The sequence below is a fragment of the Humulus lupulus genome, chromosome 1, assembly GCF_963169125.1.
Source record: "Humulus lupulus chromosome 1, drHumLupu1.1, whole genome shotgun sequence".
In the NCBI taxonomy this organism is placed as follows: Eukaryota; Viridiplantae; Streptophyta; class Magnoliopsida; order Rosales; family Cannabaceae; genus Humulus; species Humulus lupulus.
The window spans coordinates 22,485,522-22,502,774 of NC_084793.1; the positions used below are offsets into that span (position 1 = coordinate 22,485,522).

The 17,253-nt window shown below is 48.3% G+C and overlaps 1 protein-coding gene across 1 annotated transcript in view; it reads right to left on the reverse strand.

Moving 5' to 3' along the window:
* LOC133797320 (uncharacterized) overlaps positions 1–16,577 on the reverse strand; it is a 30,582-nt gene extending 14,005 nt beyond the window's left edge. The window contains exon 1 of the mRNA XM_062235230.1: positions 16,486–16,577. Within this exon, the coding sequence (XP_062091214.1) occupies positions 16,486–16,577 (92 nt within the window). The remainder of the gene's footprint in view (positions 1–16,485) is intronic.
* Positions 16,578–17,253: the final 676 nt, after the last annotated feature.

Here is a 17,253-nt window from a genome sequence, read left to right on the forward strand (position 1 = left end):
TTTCCGCATTTTCTATGTAACTCTTCTCACTTTAAGTTATTTTTGTTTTAAAGACTATGGGTACCCATATCCTACTTATTTTTATGAAAGTAACATTTGTTTCTACAAGTTTATAATAAATTATGGTATTTTCGCAAATGTATGTTTTAGTAAGAATTTGTATGTATAGTTTGATAACGGTCCAAGAGTCTAGATTAGTGGGTCATTACATTTCCTTTCTACAACTCCATTCTGTTGAGGAGTTTTGGGAGCTGAAAACTCATGAGAGATACTTGCAGACTTACAAAAATCATCATAGACAGAATTCTCAAATTCTTTACCATGATCACTTCTTATATGAACAATTTTTCCAATGTTGCAATCTTTTTCAACTTTTAATTTCAAGCAAAGAGTTTTAAAGGCATCAAAAGTGTCAAAGTTTTCTTTCAAGAAATCCACCCAAGTATATCTAGAAAAATCATCCACACAAACAAAAATATACCTTTTCCCATTTAAACTCTCAATTTGAATTGGACCCATAAGATCCATGTGAAGCAATTCTAAAACTTTCGAAGTGTTCATGTCAGAAACACTTTTATGTGTAATTTTTAATTGCTTACCAAGTTGACAACTCTTGCACTTACCATCAATTTCTTTACCTAGCTTAGGTAAACCACGAACACTCCCTGCATGAGACAATTTTTTCAAGGTTTTGAAATTTATGTGACCAAGTTTAGCATGCCACATATCAGTGTTATTACTCACAACAGATTGACACATAATAGATGGCAGAAGAGTAGCAATTGTCATTAGATCTATAACCTTCAAGAACATTCTCACCAATCTTGTTTAAAACAAAAAAATTCTCTTTATCAAAGTTAACAGTATAACCTTGATCACAAATTTGACTTATGCTAAGCAAGTTAGCTTTAAGTCCTTCCAAAAGTAACACTCTTTTGATTTTAGGTAACCCTTCAAACTTAAGAGTACCCATTCCAAGAACATTACCTTCAATTCCATTGCCAAAAGTAACAGACCCACAATGCATAGGTTTTAAGTCTGTAAGAATAGACTTGTCACCTGTCATATGTCTTGAACAACCACTGTCAAAATACCAAAAATATGAAGAAGCATATCTATCATATTCACTAGTAAAACCAGCAAAACAATTATTCTTTTTGATCCATATTTTCTTTGATTGAACATTTTCCTTTTTTACTCTTCTGAAATTATCAAAATAATTGAATTTTTCAAAATATTCATTTTTGGCAAAATTCATAAGAGTAAAACACTTAGGACGAATATGACCCTTCCTACCACAAAAATGACAGATTGGAATGAATTTTTCAAACTTACAATTGGATTTACCTGCTGACTGTGTCCTTTCTGTTGGAACAATCTGAGTACCAGATACAACAGATTTCAGTGAGGATGACACAGGAACATCAGACGATAGCATCCCAGCCGAGAAAAAGACAGTTTTCTTTGATTTTTGAGAACTTGAAGCACCAAGTCCCACATGACTTCTTTGACCTGAATTCTGTATATTCTCAAAAACAGTTGAACCGAGGTTAAGCATTCTAACATTTTTCTTAAGAGTATCCAAATCTTTAGACAACTTATTAATTTCAACATTTTTTGAAATTATTTCTTTTTCAAAATTTTCATTTAAATCAGTAAGTAGTTTAATTTCAAAGGATAAATCTTTATTTTTTCTTACCAATGACCGATTTTCAGAACACACTTTTACCCATGATCCATACATCTTTTTGTAAGATTCACTCAAGGACTCACCATTCAATTCAGATTCATCACTATCAGAATTTTCTTCATCTTTTGAAACATTATTCAAGCAAACAATTTTTTCATTTTCAGATTTAGAAACAGGTAAAATAGAAGTGAGAGCGACATTACCTTCCTCATCTTCACTACTTTCAGAGTCATTATCACTGCAAGTAGCAATCATACCTTTTTTGTTCTTTTTCAAAGTGTTTGCACACTCAGACTGGATGTGACCAAATCCCTCACATTCCCTGCACTGAATACCCTTTTTATTAGTTTGAAAAGGTTTAAGAGAAGAAGGATTACCTTTTGACATCTTGCCATTGAATTTCTTGTTTCCTATCTTATTCATATGTTTTCGAAAATTCTTTGCAAGCATTGCCATTTCATTATCACCATCTTCATCATCTGAGACTTCCTTTTCAGTGCTCTTGAAAGCTATGGTTTTCTCCTTTTCTTTGGAAGTACTTGGCTTGTCTTTTTGACGAATCTTTTGATTTAACTCAAAGGTACGAAGTGACCCCATCAATTCTTCTACCTTCATAGTACTGAAGTTTTTTGCCTCTTCCATAGCAGTGAGCTTAACATTGAACCTATCAGGAAGAACTCGAACGATTTTTCTAACAAGAACAGAATCATCAAGTTTCTCACCAAGTGCAAAATACTCATTAGAAATATCAGATAATCTCTCATAAAATTCAGATAGTGTTTCAGAATCAGACATTCTAAGGTCATCAAACCTAGTTTGTAACATAATAAATCTAGACCTTTTAACATCTACAGTTCCTTCGAACTGAGTTTGAAGAATTGTCCAAGCATCTTTAGCCGAGACACATGTAGGAACAAGTTTTATAAAACTTTCTCCAACACCATTAAATATGGCGTGAAGAGCTTTATTATTATAGCTTGATAATTTTTCTTCTTCTATATCCCAACTAAGTTCAGATTTTACAATTGTGCTTCCATCTTCACCTTTTTCAGTAGGAGGTGATTATCCAGACAAAATTGCTCTCCATGCTTTCTCATCTTGAGCTTTTATGAAAGCTCTCATCCTAACTTTCCAATATGGATAGTTTGAGTCATTTAGCAATGGAGGTCGAGACACCGAACTACCTTCTGCAAAGAAAGACATTTCACACAAAACAAATCAAACGGAAAATAACCACAAGATCTCACTAAGAGTTTAGTGAACCTGACTCTGATACCAATTGAAATTCCGTTTTTTATGATTACCAACTTAATTATTTAAATTAAATAATTAATTGTCGAACTGTTACAGAAATGTTTAAACAGACACAAAGACTGTTTGAACAGAAACCAGATATGTTTAAACACTTTGTGACCAGAAGATAAAAACGAACATAAAGTAAAGAACACACGAATTTTTACGTGGTCTCAGCAATCTTTGCAGATTGCTACTAGTCCACGAGGCCACGCCCAAAGAATGAAATTTATTAGAAGAATATCTAAACGATTACAAAACCAAATTGACTTATACAAATAAAGACTCCCTCTTGAATTTGTCGCAACTGTTGTAATCTAAACTCCTAATCAACTTTCTGAAGTGATAAGATCTTGAACTCCCTTCAAATCATAACACTTGCACTTTTCCTCCCGAAAATTGACTCACGAACAAGAATTCTCCCGAAGCTTGATGACCAATGTCCAAGTGTGTTCAACCTGCACAATTAACACAAAGAAAACAATACAGAAGTACACTGTAATAAACCACTAAGAACTTGCTAGACTCAAGTTCTTCACATAATAAAAAGTCTCTCTAAAACTTGAAAAATATTTGGAAAATAATACACCAAGAGAGATAATCAAAACCAACGACCTAAGGATGATCATATACCTTTTAGAATCCCTGTAGGTCGTGGAAAACAAATCAGAAACCATCAGCCAATAAATGAAAAATCTTCCCAAATAGGAAAGTTAGAATCTGTTCAAACAGACTGGCAATCCATTCAAACAGATTCATTGAACTTGGACAGTTTTTTAACCCAGTTTCCTTAAATAAATAAGGAAACATAATTTCTGCAAGTTGTACACGATTTCTGGACAAAATAAATTCGATCAAAAAATAAACAAAATAAATTAGATCAAAAAATAAAATAAATACGAATAATTTCCATTTCAAGAAAAGATATTATTTTATAGGAAATTATATATTTATTTTATTAACAAATATATAATAATCTGATTAAAAAAAGACATATTGCAACAAAACAGGAAACTACCCATTTCGAAAAATCTCCTTTAATTAATTTTATCAATATTGTCAAATATGGCAATAAAGGATTTTACAAAACTAAAACAATTTGGTCCACCCAATTTATTTCCTTCACATGGCTGAGCACTATTTATTTTATTTTATGTTATTATTATTATTTTTTTTATAATGGTTAATAAATATTTCCTAAGAAGAAAAATCCAAAATGACTTTCTATAACCTTTTTCACTCATATAAAGTTTTTTTTTAAAAAAAATAAAACTTAACACATAATAATTAAATTCAATGTCTCTCCCATTTAATTTAATTAGTCACACAATAAAATTTAACCTAAGGCCCATTCATGGAATAAAATTCCCCAATTCGGTAAAATTAAGCATTTTAACACAAAATGCACTAAAATTTCCATTTTCTCTTCTGTTTTTTATTTTTGACCAAAATTTAATTTTTATGAATGTATTTTTATGCCCAAAATATATTTGCCATAGTTTTCATTTTATTTTTCGATATTTTTACTCGATTAGGGTTTTTGTGTCGGTCTAACACCGAAAGTCTTGTCTTGACTTTTAATCACAAAATTCATAATTTGGCTAGCAATAACTCATGGAAATAAATTCCAAAAAAATATAATATTATTTAAAATAATATTCTTAACTCGAGGAAAAAATATCCCGACCCGAGTCATTTAAATGTACCTGAAACGCAGGGCATTACAATACCTACAATTTATAAAGATTTCGTCCTCGAAACTTAAAACAAATGAGGACACAACTCCCCCATCTTGTCTTATGTTTTCCAGGTTGCCTCTTCAATGCCATGGTTACCCCTCTGCACCTTTACCAACAGCACAGTCTTGTTCCTCAACACTTTTTCCTTTTGGTCTAGCATCATCACCGGCTTCTCCTCATAGACGATTTGAGGATCAATGCTCAGCTGCTCATGGCTGAGTACATGCGAGGGATCGCACATGTATTTTCTCAACAAGGATACATGAAACACGTCACACACCTTAGACAGGGCGGGCAGAAGAGCTAAACGATAAGCTACTTCCCTGATCCTCTCTATGATTTCGAAAGGTCCAACAAACCTTGGGCTAAGCTTTCCTTTCTTCCCGAACCGCATAGCCCCTCATAGAGGAGCTACCTTCAGCAACATATTATCACCAACCTCAAACACCAGGGGTCTCCTGCGTCGGTTGGCATATTTGCGTTGTCGATCTATCGAAGTTTGCAAGCGTTGGCTTATCTACTGGATGTCCTTGGTAACCTGATCAACCTCATCAGATCCGAGAAACTTTCTTTCACCGGCCTCGTGCCAATGAATCAGTGATCGACATTTCCTTCCGTACAAAGCCTCATACAAAGCCATTTTGATGGAATCATGATAGCTGATGTTGTAAGCAAACTCTATCAATGGAAGCTTCTCATTCCATGACCCTTGAAATTTGAGCACCCATGCTCTTAGCATATCTTCCAGGGTTTGAATTGTTCGTTTGTTTTGACCGTCTGTTTGCGGGTGGAAAGAAGTGCTGAACTTCAGTTTAGTACCCAGGCTTGTTTGAATTCCATCCCAGAATGCCGAGGTGAAACATCCGTCGCAATCTGATACGATGGAGTTGGGTACACCATTCAGTCTCATTAGTTATGCAATGTAAATATCTGCTAACTTATGTGTAATGCCCCAAATTTTCCTAATAAGGTTTAGGACCTTGATTAGGAGGTCGGGAGGGCCATAATTGATTTATTATGTGATTAAATGATAATATGCATGTTTAGGTGTATTAAATATGCATGTGAACCCATTTCTGCACGCGGGCCCGGCCCAAGGTACCTTGATATGGAGAAGGCCCAAGGGGAAGGGTACGAGCCAGGAACTCTTGACTGGGCCCATGGGTGGTGTCCAGGGTTTCCCTCCGGGTCCATACTCGGCAAGGATCGTCTGGGAGGCGAGCAAATCATTCCAACCGCTGCGTCCTGCGGATCCTCATCCCGGACCACTGACGCGGCCCGGGCCGATGGTAAACGAAGCGAGACGAAGGTAAATGGACCCGGATCGTCTCACCCCTGGTTGCAGGGTTCAGGCGTCCAGGACGCTGACGCCACCTCACTCCACGTGGGCGTTGTCCCCCACTTTTCACCTGCAGAAAAGGTCATCTCGGGATTGCACGGCAATGTGTCAGGACTGCACAGCCAAGTACTCTGACTGGTCTTGTCTCCTGAATCTGCCTCGTGACTCGAAGCGATCAGGCCAAAAGCGCCGTTTTGTCGGGCGAGATACAGCTCCGAGGTCAGCCTGTTGGGCCTTAACTAGTTCTGGATTTACGAACTTTGTACCTTTTTGTATTGGGCCTCCACTAGAAAGGCCCCTTGTACCCATTTCTCTGATGGGCCCAGATCGGATTCGGCCCAGACCCGGTATTCCCCTCAGCTTATAAATATACGCTGTAAAACAATGTAAAGGGGCTTCGGAGGAAAAAAAAGGGAGAAACTCTGTTCAGATATTGATAGAAAACTCCATTGTAAAAGCTTCTTCTAGCTCTAATATATAGACTCGTGGACTAAGGCCAGTTAATACCCCAACCACGTAAAAACCCCGTGTCGATATTCTACTTTCATTATTGTAAATGTGGAATTTTTTCCTTGTGAATTCTATTCACGAGTGAAGCTCTATACTACGAGACATCCTGAAAGGGCATCACACGATGGTGAGGGAGTTGGGGTAAGAGAGTCACCCTCACTAGGCGAGGGACTTCGGCCACTTGCCAATCCAAACTTCACCCTCACTATGCGAGGGTCCCCAGCTGGTCATCCGCGTGCGCCCCATTCCAGCAGGCATCAAGCCTCGTCTACACTCAGGAGAAGAAGGTCAGCCTCGCTACACGAGGCACCCTCGTTATGCGAGGGTGAGGTTTCGTGGTGGCATCCATGCCCCTAGCCTCGCGATGCTGCACCTGGGGGAAGGAAAGGCAGCCTCGCTATGCGAGGGTGCTGCCTTGTTACGACGCCCGTGTCCTGAGCGATGCCTACGCCTGAGGGAAAAGGACCAGACTCGCTACGCGAGGTACCCTCGCTATGCGAGGGTGTGGCCTTGCCACGGCGTCCATACTGCGAGTCTCGTGTCCATGTGACCCGCATAAGCCGGCCCTGACCCCTGGCGCCTTGACTTCTCAGGACATGCATAGGTTGAAGCCTCCTTGGCATAGGCACGAGATCACTTGGGGGAACCTTGTTGATATGTCTAACGAACATGGAGCATTGAACGGGAATTGATGAGGACAACCGAGTACGGAACACGTGCGCTGACACGGGGTGTACGATTATGGAAAGAACAGAGGCACGACCCTATGATCTGCGTTTGAGGAGTAGTGGCAGTACGGACCTGTACGAAGCGTAGTGGTACCACTTGGACACCCCCGACCATACGCCAGAGCCGACAGTACTTTGTCCTGGGCCATGACTCTAACACCATCAGGGTAGACACCACTACGCCCTGGGCCACTACACTATCAGAATACCTGTGTACGTCCCTGCGGTCTGGGACTTGTTTGTATCCTGGGCCAATAGAGCCCCCCCCCCCCCCCCTATAAATAGGCTCCAACCCCTCAGGCTAAGGGGTTGGAAAACTGAATGTAAAAAGGAGACTTAAGAAATATATGTTTCTGGTATTCATGGTTGCCTAAGTTTTCTCCTGTTCTTTAGAGTTCTTTCTATCTGATTCATAGCTTCCTATAGTATAGAGATCGAAGTTTTCTAACCATCAATCGTTGATGAGTTCTTACCGTCAACAATTATTATTACCAACAAATATTATTCATTAATAGAGTTGCCAAAAATCTCGGTTAACAGTTTGGTGCTTTCATTGAGAGCTGAAGGAAGCTAGCGCCAACGTCAGGCCTTTATTACGATGGTGAACACACGACACACCACCTTCGACCCTACTAATCCAGAGCAGGGCAACAGGGACCCGCCGCCCTCTCAGAATATTCCTCAGGACCCGCCCGAGGACATGCCTCCTCAGACGTCTCACCAAAATGAGTCGCAAGACTACGAGGGTGGGACAGAGTACGAAGTAGAAAACGAAGAAGATTACTACGAGGAGGAGTATCACGACGAAGCCGTGGTTCCCGAGATCCCTCGCGACGATTGGCAGGACTCGGAGGTGATTAGACTAAGGCAGCAAATCCTGGATCAGGAAGCCAGGATAGGTTAGCAGGCGGAGGCGCACCGCCAGGTGCAAGAGTCTCTACGAGCCCTACAGGCGCTAATGGCCGCGCAGGGCCCAGCAGCCAACCCCACAGCTGCCCCACCTCCAGAAATGCAACAACCTGCTCCCCAGAGCAAGCCGGGGGCCCTGGGGGTGCTAGCCCAGTCCGTCCCCCAGAGCCTTTTCCCGACCCGGCTCCGAGAGTCCCGAACAAGGAGCGACGGAAGACCTGGGAGAAAACCACCCCCGTCGAGAAAGTCGGGGCACATTCGTGGCTGTTGCCTAGGAAAGAGAAGGTGCGCCCCGTCCCAGGACGGGGCCACCCAATCGATCCGCAGGGAGCGCGGCCACGGAACGAGCAGCCCCGGCACGCCCCATGGCCAAACGGGCGGGTAAGGTCTTTGCACCCAAGTGCCTCGGTCAACAAGAACCGTCAGGAACGGTCTCGCTGCGAGGATCGTCACGCTCTCAGTTCAGGGGACGACACTTCCCGGATAGATTTACGCAATGGACTGAATGCCCGGAAGGATCGGGCCCGCAAGGAAAAAATCCTCCCACGAGGCGGCGACCTCAGGAACGACATTAACGACAGGAGAAACGAGAGAATACCCCTGGAGGATAGCACGGCCAAGCTGCTCATGGAACAGATGGCTGCATTAAAAAAGGTCACTGATCGCCTAGTCCGCAAGCAGGAAGGCGCGGAAACTGACTCCAATGAAGAGGATAAAGAGCCGTGCGTGAGGCACATCCTGGACGCCGTACTGCCTAAGAGGTTCAAGATGCCGAGCCTCACTGCCTATACTGGAAATACAGATCCTAGGGATCACCTGTCCCGGTACAACTGACTCATGACTGTGGCTCACGTCAGCGATGACGGCAAATGCCTCTGCTTCTTCATCACGTTGGGCAGTCTCGCCGAAGAGTGGTGGAAAAGGCTTAAACCAGGGTCCATCCAATCATGGTTCGGGCTGCAGTCAACATTTCGGAAGCAGTTCGTGGCCGCCATGAGGATGGACATGCAAATCAGTGCCCTCGCCAACATTAAGCAACTACCCGCGGAGACATTGAGAGCCTACATCCAGCGCTTTACTGAAGAAGCCTCCAAGACAAGGTCGATGACGGACAGCGCCTGGTGGCACTGCAGTCCGGGATCCGGGCCGGGTCACCACTTTGGGATGACATGCAGCGCAGTAAAGCCGCCACTTTGGAAGAATTCATCCGGAGGGCCCAAGGATTCATTAACTTGGAGGAGGCTCAGATCCAGGCCTTCGGATGGCCCCCAGCTCCTCACCCCATCCCTCAGACGGTTCCGAGAGGCGCGGGACAGTTCCCTGCGCAGTCCTACGCCACGCCCCCCATAGTCTCGGGGTCAGCCGTCACGCCCGGCATCAGTTAAACTCCTACGGTATACGGCCCTGCCGCCTCGGGGTATGCCCCGGCCCAATCAACCCACTTCTCCGGTTATGGCGTCGTGCCGGCAGGGCACAGTATGGCCCCCGTCGTAGCCCAGCAATCGCAGACGGGAGTAACTGAGGCAAGCGTGAATCCCTCCCGGGGGAAGCGATCGGGCAAAGGCCAGAACCGGCCTGAGCTGGCCAAAAAGGGGAAGAGGGGCTACGAGCCCCAATATTCGGAATACACCAACTTGGTGGACACCCGGGAAATTATCTATCTGGCGACAGAGAGAGCGGTCCACTACCGGAAGCCTAGCCCCATGTTTAAGGGGGGAAGGAATCTGAGAGACACCAGCAAACGGTGCGCTTATCACAAAGACGTGGGCCACACCACCGACGAGTGTCGGGAGCTCAAAGATGAGATTGAAAACCTCATCAAGCTGGGGCACCTCCACCAGTGGGTAAGAATGCCCGTGGGTGTCCCGGGCATGTCAGCAAGCCCCGGGAAATCCACGGCGCCGGTGACGACTCGTGCATACCCACCCTAGGGAGGGTATGCACAGGGACCTCCAGCACAGGCCCCTCAGGGGACCATCGCTGCGCAGGCTCCCGGCCCCGGAATGCCCTATTCTTCTGGGGCAGCACCCCCTCGAGTAGACGGACATGTGGCAACCATCTCGGGAGGACCTCACCTAGGAGGACCTTCGAGGAATGACCAAAAGCGCTACATGAGCGAGTTGGACCACGACCAGGAAGTTTGTGCCCTTGTCCAGGCCCCGGCACAGCGCCCTAAACTGATGAACCTCCCCATCACCTTCACGGAGGAAAATGCCCGCAACGTCCATTTTCCGCACCATGACCCGCTGGTCATAGATGCCCAAATCGCCAAAAAATTGGTGTCCCGCGTGTTAGTGGATGACGGGAGCTCTGTCAACTTGTTGTTCAAACCCACCTTCTCCGCCATTGGCCTGACAGAAGAAGATCTGGCGTCCTGCCCGACCCAAATTTACAGCTTTAACGGAGACGCGCTTCTCCCCATGGGAAAAATCCAGCTGCCGGTGACGCTGGGGGGTGAATTGCAGCACTCGTTCAAATTCTGCACCTTTGTTGTGGTGGATTGCCCCACCGCTTACAACGTTATCTTTGGCCGGCCCGCACTGGTCGAGTTCGGGGCCATCACCTCCATCCGCAATCTTTGCATGAAGTTCCCATGCGACGGCGGAGGGGTAGGGACTGTCCGGGGAGACCAAAAGAGCGCCCGAAAATGTTACCATGTCTCTGCCCCGTCCCATGTACATGGTCCGGGAGGGGCCCGTCGAGCCGGCCCTCCTTCCTGCCGAGCAAGTGGTCCCGGAAGAGGATGATCTGAACCCTCAAATAGGAGATGATCGCGTCCTAGAGACAATGGACGAGATAGAAGAGGTATGCATCAGCGAAACTGACCCGACCAAGACCATCCAAGTAGGAAAGAGCCTGCCAGCAGACGTTCGGGCCGCCATTCTCGCTCAAGTACAGAAAAACTAGGACCTCCTGGCCTGGTCCTACTCCGACATGACCGGGATCGACCGCAATATCATCTGCCATGCATTAAGTATCGACCCGAACGCGACTTCGGTCCGCCAGAAGCGCAGGCCTTTGGGGATGGAGAGGGCCGAGGCCCTCAGGCTGGAGGTGGAGAAGTTATCTTCCATCAACTTCATACGCGAAGCTGTATATCCCGTGTGGCTGGCCAATTCGATCTTGGTGCCGAAGCCTAACGGGACCTGGAGGACTTGCATTGACTTCACGGACCTCAATAAAGCGTGTTCAAAGGACTGTTTCCCGCTCCCCCGAATCGACCAAATGGTGGATGCCACGTCTGGCTACGAGATCTTGAGTTTCATGGATGCTTACTCCGGCTACAACCAGATCTCCATGCACGTGGCGGATCAGGAGCATACCAGTTTCCAAACCGACAAGGGCATCTACTACTACATAGTCATGCCTTTCGGACTCAAGAATGCCAGAGCAACATACCAAAGGCTCGTCAATCGAATGTTCCGGGCCTAGCTAGGGCGAAACATGGAGGTGTACATCGACGATATGCTGGTCAAATCCAAGACGTCCTGGGAACATTCGGACGACTTGGCGGAGGCTTTCGCAGTTATCCGGAAATACGGGATGAAGCTGAACCCTAAGAAGTGCACCTTCAGTGTGGCTTCCGGGAAGTTCCTGGGCTTCATTGTGAGTTTCTGAGGAATAGAAGCAAACCCAAACAAAATCAAGGCACTAATCGACATGCCCTCTCCCCGGAAGCACAAGGACATGCAAAGCCTGACGGGGCGGGTGGCCGCCCTGAGCCGTTTCGTTTCTAAAGCCACGGACAAGTGCATCCCTTTTTTCAACTTCCTTCGGGGGGGGGCAGCATTTCAAGTGGTCGCCCGAATGCGAAGAGGCTTTCCGGAAGCTGAAAGAACATCTGGCCAAAGCCCCAATCCTCGCGAAACTCGTAGAAGGAGAACCACTGTATCTATACCTGGCCGTGACCGAGCACGCGATTAGCGCCGCGCTAGTGCGAGAAGAAGAAAAGACGCAACTCCCGGTATACTATGTGAGCAAGCGGCTACTGGACACCGAGTCTCGGTACCCGTTGATCGAAAAGCTAACTTTCTGCTTATTGATTGCGTCCCGGAAGCTTCGACCTTACTTCCAGGCTCATGCCATAAAGGTCTTAACCAACCATCCCCTGCGGCAGGTGTTGCAGAAACCTGAATTGTCAGGAAGACTCTTGAAGTGGGCAATGGAGCTGAGCCAGTTCGATATATCTTACGTGCCCCGAGTGTCCATCAAGGGACATGCCCTGGCCGATTTCATCGTTGAGTGTTCCGGCATTTCCCCAGAAGAACGTGTCCCTGAGAACCCCGTGGTGCCCGTATGGAAATTCTTCGTGGACGGAGCCTCGAACGAGAATGAGGTCGGGGCCGGGATCATCCTGGTGTCACCACAGGGGCACCAGCTATAAAATGCCCTCCATTTCCGATTCAAAGCGTCGAACAACGATGCGGAGAACGAGACTGTCCTCGCCGGGTTACGCCTAGCCCGGGAGGTAGGGGTAGCTTGCCTGGAAATTTACAGCGATTCCCAGCTGGTCGTCAGGAAAATTTCAGGGGAGTATCAGACCAAGGGAGAGAGAATGGCGGCATACGTGACTCAAGCGAGGGAAATGCTCCAAGCATTCACAGCGCATTCCATCCGCCAAATCCCGCGAGAGCAAAATGTCTTTACGGATACATTAGCGAAGCTGGCGACCGACGCAGAGGTCGAGCTAGCCGGATTGGTTCCCGTCAACCATCTCCCCGTCCCGAGCATCACGGCACCCGCCGTCCACAACATCGACCACTCCGCTTCCTGGATGGAACTGCTGATCCGATTCCTATCCACAGGGGAAGTTCTAAACGACCGGGCCGCGGCCAGGAAGCTCCTATACCAGGCCCACCGGTACGTCATGATGGACGAGAAACTCTACCGCCGGGGACTGTCAATGCCTTATCTCAGGTGCGTGTCCGGAACTGAGCTGAGTGCCATCATGCATGAGGTCCATGAGGGCTTTTGCGGAGATCACACGACCGGGCCCAGTCTGTCCAAGAAGATCCTGCGCCAAGGATACTTCTGGCCCACCATGAAGAAAGACTGTATAGACTACGTCCGCAAGTGTGAACAGTGCCAGAGGTATGCGAAGATCCCTAGGGCCCCCCCGACAGAGATAACCTTGATGAACAGTGCCTGGCCCTTCGCAGTGTGGGGGGTCAATCTTGTGGGATCTCTCCCGACCGGGAAGGGAGGGGTGAAGTATGCCATTGTGGCTGTGGACTATTACACGAAATGGGTTGAGGCAGAGCCCATGAACACGATCACTTCCAAAAAGGCCTTGAATTTCGTCATCAACAGTATAGTATGTCGATATGGCCTCCCCTACAAAATCGTGTCCGACAACGGGAAGCAGTTTGACAGCCTCCACTTCACGGATTTTTGCGGAAGACACGGTATAGTGAAGAGTTTCTCAGCGGTTGCCAGACCTCAGGCGAACGGGCAGGCAGAAGCCGTGAACAAAATCCTGAAAGGGACATTGAAGAAAAAGCTCCAAGCCTGCAAGAGAAAATGGCCCGAGGAACTCCCCCGCGTACTGTGGGCCTACCGGATGACCGAGAGGACGTCAATCGGGCACACCCCCTACTCGATGGTTTATGGATGCGAAGCCGTCATCCCAATTGAAATGGCCATCCCGTCCCATCGACGCGACACATATGATCCCACTCAGAACCACACCTTACTCCAGGAATCGCTGGATCTCATCGAAGAGATCCGGGAAGAGTCGCAAGTGCAGTTGAAAATGTACCAGGGCAAGATCGCGCGGCATTTCAACTCCAGAGTCAAGAGCCGTAAGTTTGGAACCGGGGATCTAATCCTGCGGAGTGTCTTCCCTGCCACTCAGGATCCAGGAGTAGGGGTTCTGGGCCCTAATTGGGAAGGGCCATATGAGGTCCAGCACGAGGACTGCCCCGGAACGTACCGCTTGAAGCGGCTCGATGGTTCGGAAGTTCTGCGAGCCTGGAACGCGGAGCATCTCCGTAAATACTACCAGTAGTCCTAGAACTAGTCCCAGTTTAATGTTTTCGTTGTAAGCAATGTACGCCTCAGGGCGAATTCCCTTTTGAACAATGAAAATGATGTGTGCAAAACGTCATAAAGGGCTATTGTCACCATGGAAATGTACGCCTCTGAGCGAATTCCTTTTGGATTTCTTTCTCAAGTGACCCCAGACCCGTCTCCGCTCACTTGTGGGGGGGTATCATCCCAGGTACAAATGAACGAAATACCCGGCGGACCGAACCCAAGGCCGGTCCCGCCCCGGACGAAACGACGTCCGGGGATATTATAAAGAGGATCGCGCCCAAGGCCGGTCTCGCCCGGACGAACGATGTCCAGGGGTATATAATAAAAGGGACCAAACCCAAGGCTGGTCCCGCCCCGGACGAAACAACATCCAGGGATATTATAAAGAGGACCGCACCCAAGGCCGGTCCCACCCGGATGAAACGACGTCCGGGGATATTAAAAAAGGGACCAAGCCCAAGGCCGGTCCCGCCCCGGACGAAACGACATCCAGGGATATTATAAAGAGGACCGCGCCCAAGGCCGGTCTCGCCCGGACGAAATGACGTCTGGGGATATTAAAAAAGGGACCAAGCCCTCGGTCCTGCCCCGGACGAAACGACGTCCGGGGATATTATAAAGAGGACCGCGCCTAAGGCCGGTCCCGCCCGGACGAACGATGTCCGGGGGTATATAAGAAAGGACCGAGCCCAAGGCCGGTCCCGCCCCGGACGAAACAACGCTCGAGAATATTATAAAGAGGACCGTGCCCAAGGCCGATCCCACCCTAACGAACGTTGTCCGGGGGTATATAATAAAAGGGACCAAGCCCAAGGCCGGTCCCGCCCCGGACGAAACGACGTCCGGGGATATTATAAAGAGGACCGCGCCCAAGGCCGGTCCCGCCCGGACGAACGATGTCGGGGGGTATATAATAAAAGGGACCAAGCCCAAGGCCGATCCCGCCCCGGACGAAACGACGTCCGGGGATATTATAAAGAGGACCGCGCCCAAGGCCGGTCTCGCCCGGACGAACGATGTCAAGGGGTATATAATAAAAGGGACCAAGCCCAAGGCCGGTCCCGCCCCGGACGAAACGACGTCCGGGGATATTATAAAGAGGACTGTGCCCAAGACCGGTCCCGCCCGGACGAACGATGTCCGAGGGTATATAATAAAAGGGATCAAGCCTAAGGCCGGTCCCGCCCCGGACGACACGATGCCCGGGGATATTATAAAGAGAACCGCGCCCAAGGCCGGTCCCGCCCGGACAAAACGACGCCCGGGGATATTATAAAGAGGACCGCGCCCAAGGTCGATCCCGCCCGGATGAAACGACGTCCGGGGATATTAAAAAAAAAAGGGACCAAGCCCAAGGCCGGTCCCGCCCCGGACGAAACGACGTCCGGGGATATTAAAAAATAGGACCGAGCCCAAGGCCTGTCCCGCCCGGACGAAACGACGTCCGGGGGTATAAAATAAGGGACCAAGCCCAAGGCCGGTCCCGCCCCGGACGAAACGACGTCCGGGGATATTAAAAAAGAGGACCGAGCCCAAGGCCGGTCCCGCCCAGACGAACGATGTCCGAGGGTATAAAATAAAAGGGACCAAGCCCAAGGCCGGTCCCGCCACGGACGAAACGACGTCCGGGGATATTATAAAGAGGACCGCGCCCAAGGCCGGTCCCGCCCGGACGAACGATGTCCAGGGGTATAATAAAAGGGACCACGCCCAAGGCCGGTCCCACCCCAGACAAATGACGTCCGGGGTTATTATAAAGGGGCCACGCCTAAGGTTGGTCCCCCCTGGACAAACGATGTCCGGGGGTACAAAATGAAGAGGACAGAGCCAAAGGCCAGTCCCCGCCCCGGACGAGCGACGTCCGGGGCTATAAAAAGGGGCCACGCCTAAGCTTAGTCCCGCTTGGACGTTGTCCGGGGATATAAAGATATCCGGTTTGCCCCAGGGTAAGGCCGGGGCATAAAACTGAAAAGGAGGACGAAACGCCCAGTTGAGCCAAGCCCCGAGAGCCCTGGACCGAGCGCCAAGGCTAGAGACTTGGAAAATGAAGTCGTTGGGTCTAGTCCCGGCCGTTGGAACCAGAACTAAACCCCTGTAATCAGTTAGTCGCAGCAACAAATCGAAATTTCTACTGAACAATGGAAGGAAGCTTTCTTAAAAACCAAAGAAAGTAGCAAGGTTTTAAATTTAATTACAAGCCAAAAACATTAACAAAAGTATAAGGCCGGGACTCGAGCCTACAGCGCATCCGCCCGGAGGTCCGCATCCTCCCTTTCCTTGGCCTCATACTCGGCACGCTTTGATTCAGGATCAGGGAAGACAAGGAGGTTCATGTTCTTATCCTTGCACCAGGCCATATAGATGGCCTCATCAAAGTTGACATCCAGTAAGTTATCGGCCTCCTCCTTCTCCTGACGGGTCGTCTCATGCGCCGCCTTCTCCTGAAGCAGGGAGTCGCCCAGTTCGCAGACTCGGGCTTTCAGGGCCAGGATCTCCTCCTTGACCAGGGCGGACTGTGTCGCGGCCGTCTCCAAGAGCGTCGCCCTTTCGTCGGCAACTTTTGTCTTCCGGGACAACTCCTCTTCCAACCCAACCTTGGCGCGGCCAATCTCCTCGCGCTCCGCCTTCAGACCGGCCACTTCTTCCTGGAGGTGGGCCGTTTCCCGGCTAAGGGTCTCCTTGACGGCCTCCCTCTGGTTCACGGCCGCCTCCAGCTCCAGCTTGGCCGTCTCCATATTTATGGCAAGCTCGGCCACCAGATCGGCACTCCTCTGGGACAGTAAATCAACCTGGAGCAAAGAAAAGTGAGAAAATAAAACCACCACCAATAAATGACGGAAGGAATATGAGTGAGGTGAAATTACCGCGGTGGCCTGGTGGCGGAGAGCCTGAGAGATGAACAGCACATCCGGGTTGGCTATCATGGCGTACCTCTTCAGCTGAAGGTTAGACATAGTGCTCCCAACCTGATCCAGCAGATCAGCAGCCATGGGGGCGATGTCTTGGCCC